Raw genomic sequence first — 12417 nt, forward strand, 5'->3', positions numbered from 1 at the left:
TAAGCAGACGAGAGCTCCTGTCTGCCCATCACCTTAGGCCTGAACCCTGCACTCCACCTCACGCTGTGTCTATATGCAAGAGCAGGAACCCCATGTGTACCATGGTCCTTCCTTCCCACTAGTTTACCAGCAGTTCCAGGAAGGACGCATTCTCAGTCTGGTCAGCTGATTCTAAAGGCACTAAAGACTTGTCTTACCTTTGAATGGCAGAATGACTTGCCATTACAGCAAAAGACAGTTTGCACCATAAAGCATTTCTGTTCCTACAGAGACTTTATTTATGAAGCAACACTTGATAATTCACTACACACCAGACCTCAGGCTCAGGATCTTTTTAATAAATGGAAACATTTGGTTTTTTATGAGTTATGACATTTAAAAAATAGCTGTCAGGGAAAAACCTAAAGGATGGAAATCAAATTTGTACTCTTAGCAAACAGCATTCACAGAATCAGCAGAAGTTAATGCTTAAAAGTATGTCCTTAGGGACCATATACATCAGAGTACTCACTTCCCTAAACATGGACATTAGCTGCTGTCTGTAAACTGAGGCTGAGCAATGCTTTTATTTTCTATTAATCAAGTACTCTTAAACAAGCAGAAATTTGCTAAAATAAAAAAAACAAGTATTTGTAGATTCCAGGTAGTCACTACTGACAGACACTCCTGGGAAAACAAGGCGTGCATGGAATACCCAAGATTTCATTGACATGACAGAGGGAAAAACGCAAACAGTTGCAAACCGAACTGCAGCTAAGAGTACTTCTGGGAACTGTGTGCTTCCTCAGTAGGCTTTCTGAGCATCTGGAACACCTTGAAGGGCCTCAGACACTTAGAACAAGGCCAGGGGGGCATCCAAGTCAGCCAGACTTCAGACCGAGTCTTCTAGACTTTGTGATTCACACTCAAAGTTCAGTCTATGTTTGACATTTTTTAGTTCAGACATATCAAAACCTAGAAGTACAGAGGGCTTGTGAGTTTTTATTGCTTTCATGCAAATATACCTTCTTTTCCCAAAAAATGAAGCCACGTCGATTTTCCACACCCACAAGAGTGAAGACAGTAGTTCCACTTCTTTTCTACTAGGATACGGTCTCTTATGGAAATAATCTCTAAGAAACTGTTTTTTTTCCTCATAGGAGCGGCTTCCATACTTAGTGGGATCCAATGCTAACACCTGCAGAGAGTCATCACTGGCCCCTGACCCCTCTGTCCTGCTTTCATTCTTTTGTCTCTTCAAAGGCACAGCGCTCAGCCCTCTCTCTGGACCTGGGACTGCAACGGTGTCTAGAGTGAGCTGGGGCTTGTCCCCATCCCTCTGGTCTTCCGCCCCCAGGTGGCCTTCTGGCAGCTTTCTCTTTACAGCAAAGGTGGAGTCAGGGATCACCTCCCCATTAACCAACAGCAGTTCACTGCTCTCAATGAAGCCTGGCTGGGCCTGCAGGTCTGAGCTGCTGTCCTTGGGAGCACTTCTACAACGGAGCAAATGGACAGCGATGGCTCCTACGGTCATGTTTCCAGTGTAGACCCCACAGCAGTGGATGCACTTGAAGGCTGGAGACCTGAGCATTGTATGGACTGTGGGCATGACATGGTGCCTCTCCTTCAGATGTAGCTCATAGGCATCAGCAGTCATAAATGTGCCGAAACAAAAGGGGCAGGTCAGCTTCTGTTTGCTAGGCATCTTTGGTGAAACCTCGGGCTGAGGCCTCACCTTAACATACACAGGTACCAGTGACTTGGAGTGTATTCCAGCAAGGATAGCCAGGTACACCTCTCGCTCTCCAAGCTTCTCTCGTGGCAGTATGGTGATGAAATCGAGATGGGGGAACAGCAGGTTCCCATTAGCATCCAGGTCCAGCTGGAAACCTCTGTTACTATAATCCATAGACAGTCTCTTCTTGCCCAGGTGCTTAGTCCTGCTGTGCTCCACGAGGCCCCGGACATCATGAAAAGTGCACGGACAGAACAGGCACCCCAAGCCATGCATGAGCAAATGGTGCATCAGCTCCTCCTGCGAGACCAGGCACTTACAAGAGAGGCAGCGCACTGTCTTCTCCCTCATCCACTTCAGAAATGGGGCACATGCGGCAAGCTTTTCGGGTTCCAGTTTCTCACCGGACTTGGACTCGGCCTGCTTGTGAGCCACTTCCATGTGAACCTGGTAGACGTTAGCAGGAAAGAGCTCATTGCAGACCCGGCAGAGCTGAGACTCACTCTGCTTGTGGGCCACTTCCATGTGAACCTGGTAGACATTGGAAGGGAAGAGCTCATTGCACACCGGGCATGTTTTCCACTGCTTGGCCTGTTTGAGTGCCTGACTTGCATCTGCCACCGGCGAAGTAGCCTGAACAAACACACTAGGGGCAGGGCTCACTAGCACCTGTGGGGAGGGCAGGCTGGGCAAAGAGCTGGCCAACTGTGTGCCCGAGCTTGAGGGCAAGAACTGCATTGGCACCTGGGAAGGCGGTGCAACAGCGGCAAGGCCTCCAGCGGAGGACACAGGCAGAGTGACAGACACCGGGGCCAGCGTGTAGGTGGGGATTCCATTCACCTGCTTCCCAGTCGGAATGAGCTGTCTGAGAATAGAGCCTGAAGTGAGGAAAGTAGTGTTTTGTGAGGTGCCAGCTCTCACTGGCTGGTTCACAGGCAAGATGCTGGTGCTGACAGACGGACTGAGCTGCAGTACACCAGGCCTCACAGGTGGGCCCACAGGAAGGACTCCTGGTGTTACTGGCTGACTGAGCTGAAGAACACCAGAGCTCACACCCTGACTCACAGGGACAACAGCTGAGGAGACAGTCTGGTTTGAGGGAAGCAGCCCAGGTGGTACCACCTGGCCTGTAGGGAGAACCCTCAAGGGCACTGTCTGACCAGGAGGGAGAACTCGAGATGGAGCTGTCTGGCCAACAGGAAGAACTGATGACTGGACCACTTGGCCAGTGGGGAGGACACCAGAAGTGGCCGTCTGCCCCGGAATCACTCCAGCAGGGGTCCCCTGGCCTGCAGGAAGGACTCCTGACGGAACTGCCCGACCTACAGAAATTACTCCTGGAGAGGCAGACTGCAGAGCCCCTGAATTGACAGAGGGACTCACAGGCAAGACCCCAGGTCCCACAGGTCTGTTTATGGGCCCCAGAGGTCTGTTTATGGGCCCCACAGGCTGAGGGAGGGGTAAAACTCCAGGGCGGACACCTTGATTCATGGGAAGGATGCTTGCTCCAACAGACTTATTCACAGGCCCAACTGGCTGAGTCAGAGGCAGCACAGAAGTACTCACAGGCTGATTAAGTGGAACGCTATGAGGGAGAAAGACGGGTGGGGGAGCTGAGGGCTGCAGTGTGAGGCTACTCTGGCACACAGGCAAAGGGCTGGAGACCAGAGCTACATGAGACTGGGCAGTGGTGGGCGGGGAGTTTGTAAGGCTTCCAGAAGTGCCAGGGGCCCCAGTGGCTGGCTGCACAGTGCCAGGGCTCTGACTGTTGGGTGGCAGAGCAAGCTGGAAGCAAGGTGGAGGGGATGCAATGCTCCGAGCACTGCTGTTGGGCGGTAAGGCCAAGTGGGTCACTGGCTTCGGAGCGATATGCATTTGCTTCAGAAACCCGGTCCTCTTGATGTGTTCTGAAATCACAGACCTCAGCTTATTCTCCAAGTCCCTATGCGCATCTGATGTCAAAATGTGATACATCAGGGCATCCTGACTGCTGGCAATAGCACTGCATTTTTTACAGTAGTATTTGTCAAATGGCAGGATCTTATCCACAGAAACAGGGTCACTTGCTTTTGGCTGCTCTGCTTCCTCGGTTCTCAAACCAAAGTAGGAGTTAATTAAGTAATGGAAATGGGCCACCAGCACATGCTTCTTCATGCTGTAGTACAAGGTGTTGGAAAAGTTACATTTTAAACATGTGAAGCTTATCACGTCACTCCTTGATGTCTTCGCCTCACCCAGAATGTTCACCGTGTAGCTCTGGACTTTGCGAGCAGGCGCATGGAACATCCTGAAGTGCTTGCCCACCACCCTGGGCTGCGAAGCAAACGGGCAGTTGGGGCAGGGGATCATCAGCTCCTGGTCAGCCTCGTCTTCGTGGTAACGATGCAGGTGATTTTTCAGGGAAGTGAGCACCTTTGTTGAGTACCTACACAGACTACAGCAGTACGGCTTTGTTCGGTATCTCTGTCAAGAGAGAGGAGAGTCTTAGGAAGAGTAACAAGTGGCTAGGTCCCCCTTCCACGCTCTCCCTCGTCTGTGTAACTCCGAGGAGCAGTGTGCTCTACCCTAGCCTCCGTTTTGCTGCCACCAGAAGGTTCTGAGTAAAAAGCAGTTTCTAGACAGAGCTGTGCCCCCAAGAAAACTAGATTTATGGGTACTTACTGCAATTCTATATAATTTTCCCATGTCCCAAAGAGTATTCTTTTGGGCACATTTTTCTTTATTTTTATTTTTTTATTTTTTGGGGTTCTTCAAAACAGGATTTCTCTGTGTAGCCCTGGCTGTCCTGAAATTCCCTCTGTAGACCAAGCTGGCCTCGAACGCATAGAGATCCGCCTGTCTCTGCTTCTGAATGCTGGGATTACGGTGTGCCCCACCACCTCCTGGTAGTACTTTTTTCTTAAACATTTGGAAAACTATCAACTATTATTAACTTACGGATTTAGTCTAAACTCCTGGCTTGCCGACCTCTGAACTATCACCTAAACCACAAGTCTCAGCACTTCATCCTGTCCTCCACACGGTCCTTTAATAAGATACAGACAAAAATAAGCTCCGTTCATTTTTCTGTAGTAATTCTCCGCCTCCTTCCTTTCACATTCGCCTTAGTTTTTCACTCCAAATTATAAAACTTGGAATTCAACTTGTTAGACCTTTTAACTGTCTTTATTTCCCCATTCCCAAGACAGCAAAGAGCTGGGCTACATGGATGCACTAGGAAGACAGGCCTGTTATTCCAACTACTCAAGAAGAAGCCAGGGGGTAGAATGTGCAAGGCCAGCCTGGGCAACCTGGTAAAACCCTGTCTGGGATAGACACACACACACACACACACACACACACACACACACACGAGCTAAAGATCCGGAGTGGAGGGCTACTAAACATATACAAAGCCTTAAATTCAATCTTTAGTACAACCTAAGACAGGACAAACAGATGACACCCTCACCCCCCCAAAAAGAAAGGACACAAATTTGGGAGGGTGTCCTAGTTAGGGTTACTACTACTGGGATAAAAAACACCATGACCAAAAGCAAGCTGGAGAGGAAAGGGTTTTTTTCAGCTTACACTTCCAGGTAACAGTCCATCACTGAGGGAAGTCAGAGCAGGAACCTAGAGGCAGGGACTGAAGCAGAGGCCATGTGGCAATGTTAGCTTCAACCAGAACTTATGGAGGGAGGCATTTTCTCAGTTGAGGTTCCCTTCTTTCAGATGACTCTAGCTTATATCAAGCTGACACAGAACTAGTCAGCACAGAGGGAGACATGGTAGAAGGGTCTGGGAGAAGCAGGAAGGGGGAGCAGGGAGTGGATATGAAGAACAACTTGCAGTAAGGAGAGCTGTCACTTTTACAACGGTGACACTTGTTCTCTGGAATAGCTGGAGAGTGTGTGGAAACCTCCAGTCTCATGAAAATCCAGAGACCCAGAGCATATAAACCACACAACTCCTCCCCTTGTGCCAAGATGGAAGCAGACTAGATCCACTATGGAGGCCCACAGTGGACTGTGGCACCAGCAACCCAGGGCTGGCCCCAGTTCTCACTAAAGCTGTGGTCTCATAATTGCTCTAGGAAACATACAACCACTCACTCCTTACTAATACAGTTCTTCAACTGCAGTCAGATAAAGTAGACACACACATTCAACATGATACTAACAACTTCCAACAGTCAGTAAGACTAGGCTCCAGGACTTGTGAGGACCTACAACAACCTCAGGCAACTGTCACAACCTCAGATTACAGAATGAAGGGCAAAGAGAAGAGAACTTACAATGTTTCTAAGAGATACACTTTTCATATTTAACATCTCTGAAGTCCAAACTTCCTTTAAGAACTGAAGGCAATACTGATTAAAGTGAAATACAGGTGTAGTTTTAATAAAAGGGTATACCTTCTGGCAGTCAAGCAAGGAGCCAAGGGAACCTATGCTGAATACATCTTTAAGGAGTACAGAGTTTCTGAAAAGCCCATAAGCATTATCAACAAAAGGAAAAGACAACAAACTAGACAACATGGGAGCAAGAAGCTTCAACTCCTTGAAGACTCCACTAAAGCTTTCAGTTCTAAAGCAGACATCGAAAGCTGAACAAGCCCTATAAACACCTGATAGAGGTCAGATGTCCAGGACACAGGGAACAGGTTCAAATCTCAATACAAAAATAACTAACCTGGCTTCTTGAAAAGGACAACAGATTTTAAAAGCTTATTAAAGAATGTCTCTGAATCCCGAGTCAACAATGGAGAAGCTCACATCATCCATCACCACAAGATGGAAATTAAATCAAAGACTGTTCATCACACTCATGTTCCCAGCGAAGAACAAAATGAGGCAGCCTCTGGACAACAGCCTGGACAGACAGCTCCTGGGAAGGACACAGGGTTTGCTCCCCAGCCTGGCAATGCCTAGCGGAGACACCACGGATAAGAAAGGTGTCTATCCATAAATCCTCCATGTGCAGGACAAAAACCACAGCTGACAAAAAGCAAAGACATCAGAACTTGGGAGGCATCATCAACCTGACGATGGCATTTCATAACCTCTGATCCCTCAACCTTGTGTAGTATAAGCCCCATGGGCCAGCATGATTGTGTGACATCCCTGACGTCAAGCTGTCTCTGTTCCTAGACCCTGTTTCCCCAGGAGTAAAGGAGACAACATGCGGCCATCAGGCCAGCATTACACATGGTACATACTCTTTCTGTCCCCAGAGCACAGCATCTGTTTAACACATAAAATCTCTACTACCTCAAGTTACTATTAAGTTATGTTTTAATTTTTTAGACTTATTTCAAGTGTATGCATGTATGTGTACCATGTATAATGTGTCTGGTGTCCAGAGGCCAAAAGGGGGCATTGACTCCCCTGGAACTGGATTTAAAGACAGTTGTGAGCCACCACGCAGGTGCTAGGAATCAAACCTGGGTCCTTTGCAAGAGCAACAAGTGCTTTTAATCACTGAGCATCTCTCTGGCTCCCTGTTATTTATAATTATATTATGCCATGGTCTTAAATACTCCATGACGAAAGAAACCTTAACTTTTATTATCCCCTTCAGTCTGTTATCTGCTGTTTTATCTCTAGAGCAGACTCTCTATTAACCACTCAGCACCAGAAATTTAAACAATGCTTCCTAATTCAAAACCTCCTACTCGGGCCAGCAAGATAACTCAGTAGATACTTATGGCCAAGCTTGATCACCTGTGTTCCCCAGGACTCATATGGTAGAGACTGCAAGAGAGTATCATGATGCACACACACAAATAAATCTAACTAAAAAAACTTACACCTGTAACTATATATACAGTGCACATTACATAAGAGGACATTCAAAACTTTTGAGAGAGAAAATTCAGTGAGGAAATTCAAAACTTCAAGTGCCCCTCCCCCCTCCAAAAAAGAAGACATACTGGAAGCTGCAAGCTAGACTGTGCACGATAAATCACAAGAGTCTCAAAGGGTCTTGCCTATAAAACTAAAGAGCAAGTTTTTGAAATACTAGGGGTTTTTTGTTTTGGTTTTTCAGGATAGGGTTTCTCTGTGTAGCCTTGGCTATCCTGGAACTAGCTCTATATATCTCGAACTCAGAGATCTGCCTATCTCTGCCTCTTAAGTACTGGGATTAAAGGCGTGCACCACCAATGCCTGTCGAATGTTTAAAAAAATAAACATTTTTGCTGGGCGGTGGTGATGCACGCCTTTAATCCTACCACTCAGGAGGCAGAGGAAGGAAGATCTCTGTGTGTTCAAGGCCAGCTTGGTCTACATAGTGAGTTCCAGGACAGCCAGAGCTGTTTGTATACAGAGAAACCCTGTCTCAAAACAACAAACAATAAAAGATTTATTTTCATTATTTGTGTGTGTGTGTGTGTGTGTGTGTGTGTGTGTGTGTGAGTGAAGGGGGGGCAGAGAGACAGGGAGATGGAGAAATATTGGGATGAATATTATTAAAATAAGGATGGCAGCAAACACTTAATATGCTAAATCGGAGAAAGCATATTCAGTCTCCAACTGTTGAATTGCTGGCTCAGCAATTCAAGAAGGAATCCTAGAAAAGGAGCTGGATGTACCTTCCTTCTTACTGTACTGTAATTACAATACACCTGGGTTTCTCACTGCCAGATCAAGTGTGCATAAGCTATAATACTCTGCACTGTTGCTCCCGAGACAGCTTTGTCCTCAAACTCTGTATGTATGTATGTGTGCAGGTACATAATACACCCATGTGTGTTCACAGACAGCCTCAGGAGGCTGCTAGGTGTCCTGCCATTCTGTCTCAGTGAACTTGAAGCCATACTGGTGCTCAGCAAGGCCCCATGATCCTCTTGTCCCTCCACAGCAGTGGGGTTACAAGCTTGTGTAAAGCCACACCTAGATTTTATGTCAGTACTAAGGATCCAAACTTGGGTCCTCTTGCTTTCGTAGCGCTCTTTCCCACTAAGCCATCCCCCCGCCTGTGTCCTCAAACACTCTGAACCTGGCACCAACCTGGCTAGCTATCAACGAAAGGCCATTCAGACATCTGTTTCTGTAAGAGAAGTCTTCCTTTAAGGCAATGTAACCACACACAGTATTTAAAGATCTCAAACAATTCGCAATAGGACGTCCAAGTGGGTCACTATTTATAAGTTACTTTAAAATACTCAATGAAAATCAATCCATTTGTTACTATAATAATAATTAACTTGCAGCTAGCTCTTCAACCAGTACAGAGAGAGGTCATTTCATGAAGACTATCCTTAGTGCTGCAAGATGGCTCAGTGGGTAAAGAGACTTGCTGCCAAACCTGACAACCCAAGTTCATTCCTTGTGGTCAAAGGAAAAGAGGTGATCCCCACAAGCTGTCCCCTGACCTCCACATTATATGTATGCCCACACACATATATACAAGCAAAGGTTAAAAACAAGAACACAACTCAAGAAGAGGTAAGTCTGAGGGAATATTTTTTAAATATTCAGAAATTTAAATAATCAGATCTAGTCAAACTCTTCCTAGTTTTTGTGGTCAATAGGTCTGGAGGACACCACAGTGCTTCTGTTTGTCCAGGACATATAGAGATGGAGTGTGACATTCACATACTCCTGGATATACGATTTTCTGGTTTCAACAAATACTGTTCCTGAACTATGAATCTCCCATGAAAAGGGAGCCTCATGCTTGATCGGCAAAAGCCCCATCTGGATCAGATCGGAAAACTGAATCCACACCCCAAGGTAATAGAGTACGCAGATAAGTGATTTCTACACAACCCTCCCAGCTTTACTTCATGGAAGCCGCCTCCCAGATCATATTAACCTGTATGCCCCTCAGAAAACCAAAGTAACATTGCTCCCGTTCTGGGCAACTTAAGCCCGTAACAATGAGCTCTTGTAGAGTTCTATGAAAACCTGGTTCTGCTGTTGCTGCCCTAAAGTTAGTATTTTAGCTTTAAAAAAAAACAAAAACAAAAACAGATTTCTGCATTCTGTGTGTAAGAAAAGAAATTGCTATGCCTAGGATAAGATTCTGGGTTTTGCATTAATTACTAGGCAATGCACAAAAAATAAGCCTCAAAACTCAGAATGGCAGAGAGCCCCATGGCCAACACAGAACCAGAGTCTGGACGGCAAGGCTCACACAGCTCAAAGATCCCTAGAATTGGTCCTTGAAAGCGTCATTCAACCTGATCAAAAGCAGAGAAAATATAATATGCAAACCAGATTTCAGCAATACAGTAACAACAGTGACTACAATTCCAGTTCCATATCCAAACCTGCAGCAACTCATTGTTCACACAATGGGGTATTAGACACACTTTCTTTTCCATATTTGTCTTCTAAACAAATAGTGTATCACAAGACTCCAACAAAGCCAACATCTTCATCAAATATAACTACAGTGGGACCTCTGGTCGATGAGCTAACCAATGCAGTTGTTACTGGCTGAAAGAGGTTCATTTTCTGAGTTTGCCTATGCTGCTGGGGCTCCTGGTCAGGCTGGAAACTGAAGTAAGCCATCATCTGCCTCTCAGCCTATAGAAGCAGGGTGCAGGATGCTGCATACCAGCATGGCACTGTTCAAGCTCAGTGCCAGGGGTCCCTGTGCTGCCGCAGCATGGAGCTTCAGCAGCTGACACGTAAGTGCCATCAAGGGAGGTTCCCTATGCTGAAGATTTGCTCTGGCAAACAATTTTCCTCCACAACTGATCCACAGAACCCAAAAAATCTTCCCCCGCCTTTATACCAGTTCTCATAGACTTATCACTCTGACCTTATATAATAAATAGACTCTTGGCTCATTTAAAATACCCAAAGCTTGAAATAAACTCAACACTGAATCAAACCTTTGCTTTGCTTTGGGGATGGGTTGTTTTGCTGCTTTTGTCTTTTGAAGCAGGGTTGCTGTGGGATGGTCTGTATGTCAAGTGCTCTGATTGGTCAATAAATAAAATACTGATTGGCCAGTGGTCAGGCAGGAAGTATAGGCGGGACTAACAGAGAGGAGAATTGAGAGAACAGAAAGGTAGGAGGAGACACTGCCAGCTGCCGCCATGACAAGCAGTATGTGAAGACGCTGGTAAGCCACGAGCCACGTGGTAAGGTATAGATTTATAGAAATGGGTTAATTTAAGCTATAAGAACAGTTAGCAAGGAGCCTGCCACGGCCATACAATTTGTAAGCAATATAAGTCTCTGTGTTTACTTGGTTGGGTCTGAGCGGCTGTGGGACTGGCGAGTGACAGAGATTTGTTCTGACTGTGGGCCAGGCAGGAAAACTCTAGCTACACAGGGTCTCATGTGTCCAGCTGCAGCACCACCTGATGTCCCTGCTTCTACTGTCTGCATGTTAGAATGACAGGTGTGTGTCAGCATCACACCCAGACTGACCCAACCTACTGGTAAACATCACAAAGAAACGTGTTTCAGCTGTTTCTGTCATGGTGCCAAGAGAGAAGTTTCTGACCAAGGCCTTTTTGGATCTTTGGGAATCTCACTGTCTTCAATATCAATCCTCTAACAACTTGCACTGTTCTTTTAAAAAGCTAGCATACACTGAAAGAAAACACCTGGTTTCATCAGTTTCTTCATACATGTATATGATGTACTTCATATTCATCCCCTTCAGTCTCTAACTCCTCTTCTCCCTGCTCCTGTAACCTAGTGAATGCACCTTGTGTGTAAAACCTGCTGCCCCTTAACCCAAATATACCCCCTTCCAGTTCAGATCCTTTTAAAAACTTTGAAATCTAGATTCAATACATCAAAGAAATCATTCAGTATTTGTGTTTCTGAGTCTGATGTTATTTACTTATAAATACGAACTGTTCCATGTTTTGTGTGTCATCATTGCATAGAGGCATGCTAGTCTTCTATCTTTCCAATTTTACTGCATGTACTCCTGAGGACAGTACCATCACTTTGTTCTCATTCAGGATCCAGCTATGAAACATGCCTGACTGGTTAGCTGTAACTATTACCAATGTACCATCTTCATAATACTTCATTACTTTTTATTCTGTTTCCAGGCCTCTTAATGGCAATATTAGCAATGTCTTTATGTATGTTTAGGGACTATAGTGAACAAAACAAGCATAGGAAAAAGCTGAAAGGCATCAAGTGACCCTCGGAGACAAGACAGATGAAGCTGCTGTCCTAACAGCACAGTGTTACAGTAAACCTGTCTTTTCTAAGTCAGAATATAGTCTGGTAAAGAAGGATAGAAAATATAGCCAAATACAGTCATGTGCCACTTAGGGATGCTTAGGTCAGTGATGGGCCACAAATACATAAAATTATAAGGATTAAAGAGCCCCCTTTCACATTGTTTCTCTTTCTAGTATGTTGACATAGCCAAGCTTTGTCTGTGATTAGAAGTGACTACGAACCCTTGATTTAGGAACTCTTCTGAGTAAAAGCTGTGACATCAAATGCCTAGTCATGCATCACTAATGACATTCCAGCCAGTAGGAGACTGCATGTACAAAGGTGAGTATCTGAGATTATAATGGAACTAAAAATTCCTATTGTCTAGTGATGTAGGTCAGAGTGTGGTCTTCTAGCACAGCTAGAAGAGGCAAGAGAAACAAAAACTGAATGAGAAAAAAAAAAAAAAAAACATGAAAACACAGTGAAGAGTTTAGCTGAAGCTTCTGTAGCTGAAGCTTCTGTAGCTCTCCAAAGGTTCCTCAGAACTACTGACAACAAGGACCCAACAGGCACA

At 45.6% G+C, this 12417-nt stretch overlaps 1 protein-coding gene and 1 non-coding gene across 2 annotated transcripts in view; both read right to left on the reverse strand.

Annotated features, from left to right (window-relative positions):
• Window positions 1–254: 254 nt before the first annotated feature.
• Window positions 255–12417, reverse strand: part of Adnp2 (ADNP homeobox 2) — a 31142-nt gene continuing 18979 nt past the window's right edge. Inside the window, exon 4 of the mRNA XM_059246074.1 lies at window positions 255–4177. Coding sequence (XP_059102057.1) covers window positions 872–4177 — 3306 coding nt within the window. The 3' untranslated portion in view covers window positions 255–871. The remainder of the gene's footprint in view (window positions 4178–12417) is intronic.
• LOC131896253 (U6 spliceosomal RNA) lies at window positions 11507–11608 on the reverse strand. The gene has a single exon (XR_009375412.1). It is a non-coding gene; the product is annotated as a U6 spliceosomal RNA (small nuclear RNA).

The sequence above is a fragment of the Peromyscus eremicus genome, chromosome 19 (genome assembly GCF_949786415.1).
Source record: "Peromyscus eremicus chromosome 19, PerEre_H2_v1, whole genome shotgun sequence".
In the NCBI taxonomy this organism is placed as follows: Eukaryota; Metazoa; Chordata; class Mammalia; order Rodentia; family Cricetidae; genus Peromyscus; species Peromyscus eremicus.